At 46.9% G+C, this 16743-nt stretch overlaps 1 protein-coding gene across 2 annotated transcripts in view; it reads right to left on the bottom strand.

Moving 5' to 3' along the window:
• Window positions 1–16743, bottom strand: part of GAB3 (GRB2 associated binding protein 3) — a 98959-nt gene that overhangs the window by 47760 nt on the left and 34456 nt on the right. For both annotated transcript variants that reach the window (XM_048514809.1, XM_048514810.1), the window contains exon 2: window positions 5498–5801. In XM_048514809.1, coding sequence (XP_048370766.1) covers window positions 5498–5801 — 304 coding nt within the window. The remainder of the gene's footprint in view (window positions 1–5497; window positions 5802–16743) is intronic.

Here is a 16743-nt window from a genome sequence, read left to right as displayed (position 1 = left end):
TGTCCGTTCAGTGATTCTTTCACATCGTCCCCTGAAGACACATACAGATGTCTGCCAAAAAAGTCTTTGTAACAACCCAACCTCTCCTTCATTCATAGATGCATTTCACTGACCACTAAAAGAGTTTCTCAAATTTATAAACAAATGTTGTGGGCAAAATTAATTGAGCATGATGTTTTGCCTCCAGACTCCAAAAGCAAAGTAAAGCAGTACGCAGATTTGGTATGATTGGTTGAAAACATCAGAAAATTGGCTTTGAAAATTTATTTTTTAAAGACACGGAACCATTTGTCCTACCTGTCAAGTTTTGTGCAAGATGACTAATTACTGAACTTATTTTAACTCAGAATCAAACAAAGATGCACGTGGAGCTATGTTTTAAATTGGAAATCTTTTTTCAACTCAAGGCACTTTCAGGATTTAGGTGCATCTCCACGGCAGAAAACATCAGACCGGGTTTTTAAAGGATTTATGTGATTTTATATGCCAGTCCCAAAATACAGGCTCCAAAACTGAGCCCTCATATTTCCCCCTCTTCTTCAATCCCTCGCAGATCACCCGGCAGACAAAGAGAAATAACTGGGCCTGCTAAATATTGATTTTCTGAGTCAGTTTATTTGAAAAACTATAGCTTATTCTAAGTGGAGTGAGACGAGAATCAAATTTCTCATTCCTGTTGGAAATTTCATCCTTGCCTTCCTGCCCAGAGCGTTTGCAGTTGATGAATCAATCCTGATCTACTAGAAGTGGGCATGCAACATTTTACAAGTTAGAAATGCAACGAAAAACTGATCATCCAGGCACATTTATGCTAAATATTCTATGTTCACACTCCACCACCCCCATATAAAGAGTAGCCAGTGTTGGACAAGGCCTTTCTTTCCCCGTGGCTGTTTCCACATGACGTCCTCCATCACGGGTCCTAAACAAGAGCAAGATTTTCCCAGCGCCCACACAACCACCGTGCTGAATTTGTGTCCCTTCTCCCCGCCACTTCGCGCCCACCATCTTTCCTAAACTTGCTTTGGACCAATCTTTTTGGGGAAGATTTCAGCCCAATCCATGCCTACATTTCAAAACCCACCAATTTTCCTCCCCCCGCCCCCCACATTCCCGGCAGCTGCCGCTCCCCCTCCCTCGCTCCTCTTGAGGGTTTAAAAAAGAAAATGAATGGACTTGTTGCTATAAAATGCTGTAGGAATATGTCAATTACTGAGAGGTTTGTTAAAAGCCTGATGATGCTTCCCGGTGGCACTTTTGGAAGGGTGGGGAAAATGCAAGGAAAGTCATCACCTGGACACTCTGGTCGTTTCCCCAGTTACCTTGGCCACCCTTTGCTGCGCGCTACTCTCAGCGCCGTTTTGAGGAGCGGCAGGAATGACGCGCGCTGAAGGGGTGCGACAGCGGCAGCGTTGGGGCGGCTGCGTTGTCGCCGCCCCTGTAGTGGGGAGTGCCGGGGGACCCCACGCTACTTGGGGAGAGTAGCGCGCAGCAGCAGGTAAGTGGGGAAACGACCTCTGTTAGTGCTGCATGCAAAACCACCACTGTGCAGAAGCAAACTGAGACCCTGAAGCATCACAGTAATTCAAAACAGAAAATACTGAGTTGAATGAACTTACAGTCTGGTTCAATATAAGGGAGCCTCATATGTTCATGTATCATGTTTTCACCCTCACTTTCACAGCAGGGTCCCCCGGGGCTCTTTTACGGTTCAAAATGCTCCTGAGTGCTCCATCTGTTTCTGCAATGAGGGCACGAACAAGAATTCTCGGCTGACTGCAAGAGCTTTGTGAGATGCTGGGATCAGAATTAGGGGACCACCAAAAAATTGGCTACACTGTATATGAAACAGCATGCCAATAGTGCAAAACGTCAGAGTGAATTTAATGTCCATTGGCCACAATATTCATGCAAGTGGACACATATAACAGGAAATAATTCTCAATTACAGAAACAGTTCAACATTACCAAAATTCAGATGAGCCCCCAAGCTTCTGCTCGTTTCGTGGTGTTCATTTATGTCCACTTTCTCGGCATGTTCATCGCAGTGTTGCCCACGTTTCTACAAGGTCACCTTCCCGTCAGTATCATTCATGTTCATCATAGTATTGTTGAATAAGCAAAGATATTGAGGAAGTGGACATAAATGTACTCCACGAAATGGGCAGAACCCGGGGGACTCGCCTGAATTGCGTTGTCGGGCCCAGGTTCGGCCAGTGAGGAATCCTCAGGGGAACAGACAGAACGAACCAGAAATGCCAGAGCCCCAGTTCGGTTCAGATCCACGTGCAATCTGAAGTCTCGCAGGAAGGAGGTGATGCAGACCCACAGACAGGCCAAGAGCAGGAGGCCCCAGTGCTGACAGAATCACCCCCAACTATAGATATCAGAGCCAACAGCCCACCCTTGACTTTGAGGAGTTGCAAGCCAAAAGATGCAGAATGAGGCTAGAGACTCAGAGACGCCTTAGGGAATTATTATTATTATTATTATTATTATTGTTGTTGTTGTTGTTGTTGTTGTTATACTACACATAACAACACAGCATAAGTGTCTGGAATTCATCTCTGAATATCGAGTCCTTCCCAAGGACCTAGGATATTAGAGGTATTTGCGTAGAATATGTGCAGTTCCTAGAAGTGCTGCTTTCTGCAGCATGTGGACTGATGTTCTGTCCAAGTTTAGGCTTTCCAGATGTTTTTCAAGATTTCTTGGGATTCCTCCTAGAGCACCGACTACTAGTGGGATTACTGTTGTTCTTTTTTGCCACCATCGTTCAACTTCAATTTGTAGGTCCTTGTATTTTGTGATCTTTTCCAGCTCTTTGTCCTCTACCCTGCTGTCAGCTGGCACAGCAACATCTATGATCCAAACATTTTTTTTCTATCACTGTTATGACTGGGGTGTTGTGTTCTATCACTGTTATGTCTGGGGTGTTGTTGTTGTTGTTGTTGTTATTATTAAAATTTAATATACCGCCCCATCCCCGAAGGGCTCTGGGCGGTGTACAACATAAAACAGTATATATAAAATCAACATAAATACAGTTTCCATAAATACACTTAAAACAGTAATTGTTTACAAAAAGGCGTCTCACGAAAGCCTTACTTAGACTAAAACTTGGACTTAAACTTAACTCCTGAAAAAGGAGGGGGGGAGGTAATGGGTCCTGATGACATTAAAGACCCAGAGAATAACGAGGGGGGAGGGCGGGGGCACACTCAGCGGCTGGTCTCTCCAAAAGCCCAGTGGAATGCTCTAAGTTCTCCCAGGAGCCAGACTAAGCAGAGGAAGAGACTCATAAAAGACAGACAAAAGAATCTGACGTTGCAAGAGCAACTTTGTCAAAAGTCTGTGACTTTCTGCTGCACCCTTCTCTCAGACTGCTGTCTCAGGACTCAACGGCCCCAGGTCAGACTGCCTCGCCTGACCTCTGTTTGACCATCGGCTGTTTCTTCTGACCTCTAACACTTCCAGTAAGCGTTTTCTCTCCCTCCTTTCAGACCAGGCTTGCTATTGGCTGAGATTCAACACTCCCTGAACTCAGCAGGTCAAGACAGATTGAACTGTTTCCATGATTTGGGAATTATTTCCTAATATATGTATATTGTATATGTATATTTCCTAATATATGTATATTTCCTAATATATGTATATGTATATTTTCTAATATATGAATATTGTGGCTAATGTTATCATTTGTATGTTGATGTAGATATTAAATCCACTCTGACTTTTTGCACTACTTGTATGCTATACAGTATAGCCAAGGTATAGTAATTTGTTTGTGGTGTGTTTTGGTTTGTCTATACCTGTCTTATCAGAAGTAGGTGCAATTACCACACCTGCTTGCAATCACTGCTGATATGTTTGTCCAGGGAGGCCACTGGTTCAATGCAACATGGCAGTTTTTCAGTTCTGAAGGTGGAGATTAGGAGACTTCTTTTTAAAAAGTGAGATATAGATGTCCTGCTACCAAGCCACAGCTGCTAAAACCCAGGACAGTCTTTGCTTCTAAAGATTTCCAATAAATTGCCCAGGCAACTCATAATTCCTGAATGTATCATTATCTGTGATTGAGTCAGGCCTAAAAAAAGCCCTCTGAGTTGAAGGACAAAACTCTCTAGTGAGGGCAATGATGGCGTAAGACCCTCCCCAAGGGGTCCCCACAGGACATAAGACGTCTTGGCAGATGGTTGTGTCATCTGAGGGCATGGGGGGACAAAGGAGGAGGAGGAATCCACCCCTACGCTAATGGATTTGATGGCAGGCACTTTCAGATCCTCCTCAAAAACCCTGCTCCACTTTTAAGCACCACTTGAAGTGGAGTGATCCGTTACTTATTGTCACTGAGACAGTGACCCTTCAACGGCTTTTAGTCACTAGGCCCGTGGTGGCGAACCTTTGGCATTCCAGATGTTAAGGACTACAATTCCCATCAGCCCCTGCCAGCATGGCCAACTGGCCATGCTGGCAGGAGATGATGGGAATTGTAGTCCTTAACATCTGGAGTGCCAAAGGTTTGCCACCACTGCACTAGGCTGTAACTGTTATTATTTATTTTATTTACACCTTACCTTTCTCTCCAGTGAAGACCCAAAGCAGCTTTTATCATTCCCCTCCCAACAGCCCTGTGAACTAGGTCAGGATGAGCGGGTGCTACTGGCACAAGGTCACCCACAGAGTTTCCATGGCAGAGTGGGGATTTGAATTTAATTTGAATCCTAGTATGACACTTTAACCACTACACCACGCTGACTCCATGGTGGTTTCATTTCACAGGGCTCTGGAAGGTACTGGAACTGAGGACTGTTTGATCTAGGTCAGGGGTCGGCAACTTTTAGCACCCAAAGAGCCATTTGGTCCCGCCTCCCCAAGCCCTGCCTTCAGCCAAGCGGGCGAGATAGACAGTGGTGGCGACGCCAACGACGGCAAGTTGCACTTGGGACACGGCGAGCGCACCTCCTTCCCCGCTCCCTCCCTCCCTCCCTCCCTCCCTCCCTCCCTCCCTCCCTCCCTCCCTCCCTCCTTCCTTCCTTCCTTCCTTCCTTCCTTCCTTCCTTCCTTCCTTCCTTCCTTCCTTCCTTCCTTCCTTCCTTCCTTCCTTCCTTCCTCCCTCCCTCCCTCATTCTAGCGTCCTTTCCTCTCCTTCCCAGGCGCCAGACGAGGGAAGGAGGGGAAAGGATGCTGAAGAGAGGGAGGAAGGAAGGAAGGAGGCGGCGGGGAAGGAGGCGCGCTCGCTGTGTCCCAAGTGCAACTTGCCATCGTTGGCATTGCCGCTGCGGAGCCACAGTACGAGGACAAAAGAGCCACATGTGGCTCCGGAGCCACAGGTTGCTGACCTCTGATCTAGGTTAGTTTGTCTACAAAGCTGTTTTACAGTTCTAATTTTTGTTTTAATTTGCAGTTTGGCTTTCATGATGGTTCCTTTGCTGCTTTGGCGATTACTCCAAAAACAGGATGCAAGTATTATAATTGTCCATCTTTCCATTCTTACCTGTTCCATCTTCCAAATGTCCAAAGTTACAGATCTGGGTGATGTGGCGTACCCACACTTGCATTTCCTCCTCGGATTTGGCCACCAGATAGAAGGTGCGGTACGTTGTTTTCACAATGAAGACAAAGTTGTTCTGGAATTCTTTCTTGATAACATTTGACCCCGAGTGTTTCTCCACCTCGCATTCATTAAGGTCTATCACCCGGATGGGCTTCTTGGAATGGCTGTTTCTATAATATTCCAGGACATCAGGGTTCCCACTCATTCGACCTTGGCGCAACACGAACCAGCGTTTTCGCCAAGCCTGAGGAAACAATACAACTGACATTACTGACAGCAGAAGCAAGATTGTATACAACATCTCTAGAAAACCAAAGTGTTGTACAGGTTGAGGGGCCAAGGAGGACTGGGGAGGCTCGGGTTCAACTGATTTGGGGGCTACCAGCATAAATAACTCATAGGACAGCTGTGAGGATAACATGGAAAAGGCAAAAACGTACTGCGAAAAGACTACCATATATACTCGTGTATAAGTCGAGTTTTTCAGCACAATTTTTGTGGTGGAAAAACCCCCCCTCGACTTATACACGAGTCAGTTGTATTTTAAAAAATATTTTAGGGTTTTTAAAGTATTGTCGAAGGCTTTCATGATCCTCTGAAGATGCCAGCCACAGATGCAGGCGAAACGTCAGGAGAGAATGCTGCTAGAACATGGCCATACAGCCCGGAAACCACACAGCACCCCAGTTTTAGGGTTTTTACTTTGTCAGCCGCCGGGGGGTGCAATTTTTAGGCTAGTGGCACCAAAATTTCAGGATACCATCAGGTGCACTCCTGATTATACCAGGTTTGGAAAAGTTTGGAAAAGTTTGGTTTAGGGGGTCTAAAGTTATGGATCCCCAAAGAGGGTGCCCCATCCCCCATTGTTTCCAATGGGAGCTAATAGTAGATGGGGCTACCCTTTTGAGGGTCCATAACTTTGGACCCCCTGAACCAAACTTCACAAAACCTGGGTGGTATCATCAGGAGGGGCTCCTAAAGATACTCTGAAATGTTGGTACTGCTAACATAAACATTCCTCCCCTGACAGGTTGTGTGACTGTCCCTTCTAGGTGCCTCGACTTATATGCGGGCCAACTTATACACGAGTATATACGGTACCTGAAAATTGGAATGAATAAATCAGAGTTCTGAGGCGACTGTAGCGTGTGGTTTGTCGAAAGATATTTCATCACCTTTAATTTTAGATCTTTTCAGCCAGATATGAACCAATGAAATCCAATAAGACTTGACCACATATAACCAAGATGTCTGAATTTGCACTGAGGTAGTAAGCATGCTTCTGAATACTGTGGCTGTTGCTATCCACATGACTGAAAGTTTTCCTTACAAAAAAACAACCATCACATAAAGAATTTGCAGAGACAAAAGATCTAGAGCACTATTCTTTGTTACACACTAGGACTCATTCCGCACATGCAGAATAATGCACTTTCAAACTGCTTTCAGTGCTCTTTGAAGCTGTGCGGAATAGCAAAATCCACTTGCAAACAGTTGTGAAAGTGGTTTGAAAACACATTCTTTTGCGTGTGCGGAAGGGGCCTTCGTTTTGACCTCACTAAAGTTTTTTTTTTTTTAGACTCAGAGAGACATTTCTAGGGTTACTGGGTACCCACCAGGTCCCCCATGATATCAGCCGCCGCCTGCTGTTTGGTGGGTGAAAGCTGGCCAGTTAAAACTGGGGGCACGATCTGCATCACTGCATGAGGATGTCCTTTCTGGCACAATGTGGACGTGCCAGCACTGCACTAGGGGGATGCGCTATCACTCTCCCCCCAAACTCTATGGAACCCATAGAGTTTGGGGACAATGGCTAGAGTGTCCCCCCATGTGAGGCAGGAGCTTTTACATCACACGATCACGCAAATCACCATCACCTGCAATTATAAGTACCCATCTTGCACCATGTCCTGCGGGCTGGAAGGCCATGCTTGGCAGCCCTACCTATTTGGAGCCTTCACCTGCAGACAAGTCCTCAGTGAGAACGAGGACTTTCCAGTGCTATCTGAAGCAGAGTTACAGCCTTCTAAGTTCAACAAGCTCAGAACAGAGTTAACTCTGCTTGGAACGGCGCTCTTTTCCCACAGACCTCATTAGCTCATAAAAAATAACTATGTTCAGTAGAATAGCGAGGAGTACCTAGGGACTTTGTGAACAGGCCTTCTTCTCAGTCTCCTCACTTTATGGTACGTTCAGCACAGCACAAATATAACGTCTTAAGGCAGTGGTGGGACCCAAAAATTTTAGTAACAGGTTCCCATGGTGGTGGGATTCAAACTGTAGCTCCAGTGGGGCTGGGTGGGGTACGACAGGGGCGGGGCTGGGCATTCCAGGGGCGGGGCATTCCTGGGCGGGGCTGTGGCAAGAGTGCAGCCGCTGCCCCGGTCCTTAGGCGGGAAACGAATGCACACAGGCGCAGGCTGCCACGCATGCCGGTGCACCTCCTGCTAGACTGCTTCCAGTTCTGCGCGCTACTGCTGAGAGGAGGGGCGTAACTAAGGCAAAAATCACGTGGCAAAATCACCCATTAGTAACCCCCTCTCGGCACACACAAATCATTAGTAACCTACTCTTGGGAACCTGTGAGAACCTGCTGGATCCCACCTCTGTCTTAAGGACATTATAAATAGCATTTTGGGGAAGAACTTCTCACAGCTCTTTTCCCCAAAACAACTTAAGCCCATAATACTCTTCTCAAAAATTGCTAAATTAGTGATCTTTTTGCAAACTCCTGGGCTGGAGGTGCTCCCGCACAAACACAACAGGCAAGAGATGCTTTATTTTTCTTGCCTGCCAGCCGATTCCTCCCGACCCTTTCCACCCTTTTACTTCTGTTTCCGCGGCTGTCCACCATGTCAGGAATACTCTGCTCGCCCGCCCACCATTTCACAAGTGCCCCAAGCACATTTTCTCCCTGTGGCAATGAGTATGATTGCCATTTCACTCATAGGTCTACAGAACTACAATCATTATTGCGGGGCCATTGCAAGAAAGTTCCTTTCTCTCTCTCTTTTTAATTTTATGTGTTGAACATGCGAAGCTACACAGGTGTGATCAACCGGATTGTGGGAAAATTGGCATAGCTACAAGGGCCCATTTTTGAACGCCTTCGCAGCTACGTGTGCGTTGTAAAAACGAGAGAGAGAGAGAGAGAGAGAGAGAGAGAGAGAGAGAGAGAGAGAGAAGTGCAAAGGCACACAAACAACCTACATTGTTTTCATGGGATCAAATAGCTTCCTAAACACGCAAATGGCACACAGGCAAACAGAAAAAAAACTGGTTCATTTTAACTATTGCAACATGTTCCAAATATGTTGTGTGAAATCCACCAATGATTCACTTTGCTACCTCCGTGGTCTGTGCAAACTGGATTTATCATTACCTGAGAAGCAGGAAACCAGGGGTCTAATCCCAAGGCAGTGGTGGCGAACCTATGGCACGGGTGCCAGAGGTGGCACTCAGAGCTCTTTCTATGGGCATGCGTGCAGAGAGTTTGTCATGTGGGGGGTGGTGGAAAATCACACCCCCCCCCCACACACGCATATATCTAGGCTGGCTTGGGCACGATCCTTTACCTGGGAGTAAGCTTGGTTGCTGGCAATGGGGCTTGCTTCTGAGTAAACCCTCTTAGGGTCGTGATTCACCCATTCGAAGCGTTGCACGGTTGCTTCACCAAGCTTACTCCAGAGTAACGCGCGCCTCGAAGCCAACTGTTTTTTTCTATATTCAGGTTAAATTGCCGTGTTGGCACTTTGCGATAAATAAGTGGGTTTGGGGTTGCAATTTGGGCACTCGGTCTCGAAAAGGTTCGCCATCACTGTCCTAAGGACACTATCCTGGAAGTAAGCAGTATTGAATATCATGGGACTTCTTTAGTCTACCTTTTTAAGTTTGCTCTATCTGTGTATTATTTTCCCATTTCACACTCTGACGAATAAGAGGGCCCTAAAACCCTGGCTCAGCCCTCAGGTCAAATTTCCAGATTGTGCGAAGCAAACAGCAAAACAGCGATCCGGCCTTTGCTTCCTACTAATCCCAGCCCTGCCAATCAAAGAGATTACTAAATTCATAATGTGCGCTAATGGTGCATTCGCAGTAAGTAACAGGAGCAGAAAGCAGCTATTACCATCTCAAAATGGATTTTCTTCTGTAATTGTTTTGTCTTAGTGAAAACCCCACAGATCCAGCTGGCGAAGAAATGGAATTCACATGGCACACGCCGGCAATTATATCACTCCCACCAGCAAATCTTTCAGGAGCTTTTTGAGTGGAGGGAAGGGAATAATTATCAAGTTCGTCTCATTCTCTTTTCACAAGTTGCCGTCTTAGACCTTGTTGTGCAGGGATCACACGCCATCTTCTCTTCTGTAGCTATCAGCCCCATATCCTTGCTCATTTCCATTTCCCACGTAGGACTATGCACACTTGATGTCCTTGCCTTATGCCCGTGGTGGCGAACCTTTGGCACTCCAGATGTTATGGACTACAATTCCCACCAGCCCCTGCCAGCATGCCCAATTGGCCATGCTGGCAGGGGCTGATGGGAATTGTAGTCCATAACATCTGGAGTGCCAAAGGTTCGCCACCACTGCCTTATGCTCTAGAAAGCTTAATATTCCCACAACCCGATCTCGCCAAATACAGGCTGAATCAGACTCCTGGTCTATCCAGATCTGGACTGTTTATTCTTAACTGGCCACAGTTGTTCAGAGTTTCAGACAGAGGTCTGTTACAACAGCCACTATACTCTGTTTCATCTAAAGATGTTAGTAGATTGTATATTTCTCCACCACAGAACAAAACACGCCAGACCTCCTTTGTTGTCGAATGCTCCTGTCTGGTGGATGTTATCTGTGTGATTGAGATGCGCTCCCGACTCAATGTAACTGCTTAAGACAACAAATCAATGCTGCTAGAAAGATATATGTAACCACTGCCATCTGTGCATTCTTTCCTTGATCTTTACTTTATGGCTTCACATGCTTTGAAGACAACTAGGATTCCCCTGGTACCTCTGTCCCATGAGAAAAGAATTACATCTGTGGGGCAGGAAGCCGGGTGGCTCTCTCTCTTGCTATCTGCCGCCGACCTTGGGGAGCCTCAGCTCCAAAGACTGTTTTTCACAAACTGCGGATTTATCTGGGAAGACTGAACCAGAGATCATGGAAAGGTAGATTCAAACATTACAAAACAAGGTGGGAAGGGGAGAGAAAGCAGAAACAACTTGAGATCCTCGATTTTGAGATTTTGAGACTCAGGTGTCTCCCCTGTATAGAAAGAGAAGGAGGGACTGCAGCTGAGTAGAAAAATCACAGATTCATTACGTGGCATCTCCAGTTAAAGGACAAAGTAGCAGGTGATGTGAAAGACCTCCCGCTGGAGATCCCGGAGAGCTTCTGCCAACCCCAGCATGCCACATTCTGACCTTAATAACAACTCCTGTTGATCAGGAAAAAAGCAGGCTAGAAGAAGAAGAAGGAGGAGGAGGAGGAGGAGGAGGAGGAGGAGGAGGGGAGGAGGAGGAGGAGGAGGAGGAGGAGGAGGAGGAGGATTTATATCCCATAAGAACATAAGAACATAAGAACAAGCCAGCTGGATCAGACCAAAGTCCATCTAGTTCAGCTCTCTGCTACTCGCAGTGGCCCACCAGGTGCCTTTGGGAGCTCACATGTAGGATGTGAGCTCCTTTCTCTCCTGTAGGAGACTCAAGCTCCACTGCTAAGACTCGTGGCCTGTATTCGGCAGCTTTAAGCATCCCGTGTAGAAGTATTCTCACATGCTCCGGCTGCCACCCAAGAAATGCATTTCCTTGGGAATGTGGCAATGCTCAAAGACCCCTATTTCTTATGCACTTTTATAGTAAAGCTCGAGGTCTGAAAGTCTTGCCAAAAAAACCCTTTAAAAATCCACTTTTCTGAAACCGTTAGCAGCTGAACAGTCTTTTGAGGAGTCCTGTGAACTCAGAGTATTCTCATTCTTCAGGGGTCCTTGATAAGCTAGAGATGCCAAAATAGAAAGATTATGAATCAGCAGATGGAACAGCGTGAGAAATAACCCTGCTCTGTTTTGTCGACACGAAAGTGAAATCCATCTGAACCCATTTCAAATTTATCTTCAGCGAAGGGGTGTGCACGCCTGAGTGTTTAGATCGTGTGTCGCTGTCAAAGCCACACAGATAAACACATCAATTTGAGCTCTTGTTTAGCTGACTGCTAAGAGAAACACAACATTTATTTTTTTGGGGTTCCTGGAAATGAGTTTCTAATTGCTCAGGGACTCTTGCTGTACATTTATATGTTCTCTGATGTTTATCTGCTTTCTGATGCTCGCTTCTATTGGCACGAGAAGTCTTCTACAAGTCACGGGCACGTCCAGAGGATGAGCTGCGGTATTAATGTTCATCTTTCCCCTCGTCTCCACAAAACTGTGGCCAGAGAGCCAGAATTTTATTCCCGGGGAGATGAGATAGACTAGAGAAACTTGATCCCTTCATGTTTCCTTATCAACCTCAGCATTTTTCATTTATGAGGCCATCTGCCATTTCCCTTACAAAAGAGCTCTTATTAAAAATAACCCATCTTCTCGCAGACTGACAACCCCCTCTCCTGATTCCCACTGAATACAGATGAACCTTAACCCTACCTTGTGCAGAATCTCTGTGAATTTTGACACCAGCATGGGAAATACAATGATGCCCCACGTACGTTACGGGGATGTAATAAAAGCACACTTAATTCCTTGGTCGGTTTGGTTATATTGATAACTTATGATGATTTTATGGTTTTGAGGTTTTTATTTGTAAGTTGCCTTGAGCAGGAATCTGGGGTAGCTACACAAAAATGGCCTAACTAAACAAGTGTGAGGGACAGAAGCTCAGCACAAGACCATCCTGTTTCACACGCAACAGGTCCAAGCTTCGATCCCTGTATTGCCAATTAAAAAGGGATCTTAGGGCGATTCCGCACAGGAGTAAAATAGGTTCGACCCAGTTCCCTGAGAAGGGTACTAACCTAGGTTGAAGCCATTGTTGTTCCCCACTGCAACCAGCTTGATCCCAGCTCAGAGAGTGGAATCATCCTGGGCCTCTTCGCCGCTCCGTTCCAATTGGCTACTGTTCTACGGCCATGTTCCGTCTATCCCCACATATGTTATAAAAAAAACTGCCACAGGAATGGAGGGACGAAGGTGACGTTTTGTGATTGGCCAGCTGTACGCATGCCCGAAACACTCAGCTGTGATTGGCTGAATGGGGGACTCCTGGCACCAGAGATTCCGCACTTTACTGAAATCAAGCTGAATTCGAGTGTGGTTCCCTGAAAAAGTAGTAGTTCCCAACTGGAGTCAGAAATTTGACCGTTACACGGGGCGAAGCTGGTACAAAACCACGTCGATCCCAGTGGTTGTGCGGAGCACTTAGGTCGAACGCAGCTCGAACTTAGGTCGATAACCCAAGTGCGGAATCGACCTTAGTCAGATGAGCCAGGAATGAGAGCCACCAACAGTGTAAAGCAGCATTGGGGCTGAACGGAGCGATGCTTCTTTTCAGCACAAGGAAGTTTCATAAAGATGGCAAATCAGGAGCTAAGTCCCCACTTTTCCCAGCCTGGGAGCAAACATGGAATTTGGAGAGGCAGTGGAGCCGTCACCCAAAATGGCTGCCACAGGAGTCAGAGCCAAATCCTAAAATGGCTGCCATAGGAGACAGAACTAAATGCCATACCTCCCTTGCCAATTTTGCAGCTACCCCGTTTCCCCAAAAATAAGACCTACCCCGAAAATAAGCCCTAGAATGATTTTTCAGGATTTTTGGAGGATGCTTGAAACATTAGCCCTACTCCAAAAATAAGCCCTAGTTACAGATTCCCGGGCGCAGCTGATCTGGTCATGTGGGAGGCGTAAAATCATGGGAAAAAATAAGACATCCCCTGAAAATAAGCCCTAACGCATCATTTTGAGCAAAAATTAATATAAGACCCTGTCTCATTTTGGGGGAAACACGGGTACATGAAACTCTTATACTGTGTTTCTCCAAAAATAAGACAGTGTCTTATATTAATTTTTGCTCCCAAAGATGCGCTATGTCTTATTTTCAGGGGATGTCTTATTTTTCTGTGTTCTGCTCGTCGGGCATGCTTCCAAACAAAAACTTTGCCACGTCTTACTTTCGGGGGATGCCTTAAATTTCGCACTTCAGCAAAACCTCTACTACGTCTTATTTTCAGGGGATGTCTTATATTCGGGGAAACAGGGTAGTTGAATGAGGGATGCTGATAACAAACTATGCCTTACAATGGCTTCATCCACTTTCTAAAATGCTTGGCGGACACCAGGGGAAGTACTGGAACACTGGAGGACTCTCTGCTACTTTATGTTTACTACTGGCGCATGCAAACTGCCAAAGGCCTTCCTGAGGAGGCTTCCCACACAATCCCCCTCTATCTACTGATATCCCACTTTCCCTTGATAGAATCAAGGCAGTATATGGAGGGCTGAGATAAACAGACAGGGTTCTCAGACAGCTTCTCATTGAGGCACTGAACAGGCCAAAGCTGGCTTGTGACGTGGGTGACGTGGGTGGGGTGGGGTGGGGCTTGTGATGTGGGTGGGGCTGAGAGAGCTCCGTAGAGCTGTGACTAGCCCAAGGTCACCCAGCTGGCGTGTGTGGGAGTGCACAGGCTAATCTGAATTCCCCAGATAAGCCTCCACAACTCAAGCGGCAGAGCTGGGAATCAAACCCGGTTCCTCCAGATCAGAGTGCACCTGCTCTTCGCCACTGCTCTTAGCCACTACGCCACTGCTGCTCCCTATCACTATGAACAGAGATCCCTATCCAGACAGAGGAAAGTCTGTTATACACTGTGTCGCTGGATACACCTCTGAAGATGCCAGCCACAGATGCAGGCGAAACGTTAGGAACAAGATCCACCAGACCACGGCCACGCAGCCCGGAAAACCCACCACAATCAGATGCCAATAAAGGTTGCTGTGTGCGTAATAAATAAATATTACTGCTTCAGAGAGCAAACAAATATTACTACTACTGCCACCAGGGAGCAAACAAAGTGATAGGGCCTTGTTGCTTTACTTGTTCTGCTGGCATTCTCTCCGTCCACCAAGAAGTTTTGTGCAGCTTTAGCCTCACTCTCAAACCTGTGGAGCACAGGTGTCAAACTCGCGGCCCTCCAGATGTTATGGACTACAGTTCCCATCATCCCCTGCCAGCATGATGCTGGCAGGGGGTGATGGGAACTGTAGTCCATAACATCTGGAGGGCCGCGAGTTTGACACCTGTGCTGTGGAGTAAGCTCAGCTGAGAGAAATCAACCTGCCCAACCCTGCCTGGTCAGTTTCACCAGCAGGCAAGATTCGAACAGGCTGTCTGTCGCTCATGGCCAACTCGGCATTGCTCTGAAGTCCCTGGACAAATTGTGCTCCCATCAACTCTGAAGAGGGATGCTTTCGACACTAAAGAAGAAGGCGTGACTGTTTCTCAAAAGGCCCATTGTTGGTGGGGAGGGGGAAGACAATTAAGAGGAACTTATTGGCATTTCCTATAAATGTCTGAAGAAAGGGGAAGTTTAAATTTGGGCCCCTTTCAAAGCAGGGGACGTGTCAGCCCTGTAAGAAAAGGCTACTCAAAGTGGCTCGTCTTCTCTCCCCACCCAACAACACAAGTTATTTTCCGGAACCCAAAGATACTGGGAAGGAGAGGCCCCCAAGGAATGTTTTTACTAAGGGCAACAGAACCGCCCCCCCTCCGCCCAGCAAAGGAGGAAAAGCAAAGTGATAAAATAAAGCTCAGTTAAAAGCCTCACCAAAGGGAAGGCCTCTGAAATCAGCAGGCCGATAGGATGGATCTGCCACCTGCCAAGGCTCTTGGATGCTTGCAACTAACATCAAGGAATGCAGCGGGAAGGAGCAAAAATAAACAGGAGGTCTTGTGTGCATCTTAAAGACTGCTCAATTGTTATTCTGGCACAACAGCACACATCATGAGATGCACAAAGGATCAGGGAGATTCAGTCCAATGATTTCATGAGTCCATACAATTTATATGACACTCATCCACTAGGAGGTTCACACTGTAGGGCGTAAACCAGTGGTCCCAAATGAGGTGCCCATAGTCACGACTATGTTTCCTGGGGCTCCAATGCAAAGAATCCTGGATTTCTTCCATCGCTAGCCTTCTAAGCGCCTGCATTAAGCTCACATTTCCTTTGGGTTGGATTCTCAATTATGCACTCATTTTGGCCTCTTGGGAAGCCACAGCGCTCTCAGATCAGAGAATCTCCGAATTCCAAAACCAGGCAAAGTGAAGGAGAAGGGAACCAGGATGCAATTATGCTCCTTTTGGGTTTCCCAGCTCCTTCCCACCTTTCAGCTCTTCTGGCCAGGATCAAAGGGGCTGGGTTATTTTTATTTCCCTGCTGCAGGTCTATCAATGGAGCAATAGATCCATGAAACTGACATGGTCTACTACATTCCTGATAGACCCAAGAAGATGCCACAAAAAAGGATTGTTGGTAGGGAGGGAGGTTGCAGAGAAACGAAAAGGGCAAAATGGAGGATTGGCTCAGCGTGGCTGAGAACACATCGCAGCAGGAGATTTCCCGTGCAAACGGAAAACTGTGGAAAAACCATGCTGCAAAGCAAAAAGCCCTGCAGCGACCGGTAAGTGTACAGAAGAAGAAGAAGAAGGAGGAGGAGGAGGAGGAGGAGGAGGGGGAGGAGGGGGAGGAGGAGGAGGAGGAGGAGGAGGAGGAGGAGGAGGAGGAGGAGGAGAAGAAGAAGAAGAAGAAGAAGAAGAAGAAGAAGTAGAGGAGGAGGAGGAGGAGGAGGAGGAGGAGTAGTTTGGATTTATATCTCCCCTTTCTCTCCTGCAGGAGACTCAAAGGGGCTTACAATCTCCTTGCCCTTCCCCCCTCACAACAAACACCCTGTGAGGTAGGTGGGGCTGGGAGAGCTCCGAGAAGCTGTGACCTTGCCCAAGGTCACCCAACTGGCGTGTGTGGGAGTTGCCCAGGCTAATCTGAATTCCCCAGATAAGCCTCCACAGCTCAGGCGACAGAGCTGGAAATCAAAGCCAGTTCCCTTGAGATTAGATACACGAGCTCTTAACTTACTCCTACACCACTGCTTGCCCACTGACTCTCTTTGGTCCAGGTGCGGGGAACCTGCGGCTCTCC

Source organism: Sphaerodactylus townsendi, linkage group LG13 (genome assembly GCF_021028975.2).
Source record: "Sphaerodactylus townsendi isolate TG3544 linkage group LG13, MPM_Stown_v2.3, whole genome shotgun sequence".
NCBI lineage: Eukaryota > Metazoa > Chordata > Lepidosauria > Squamata > Sphaerodactylidae > Sphaerodactylus > Sphaerodactylus townsendi.
Note: the sequence above shows the minus strand (reverse complement) of the source record. Positions and strands in the feature narration are given on the sequence as shown.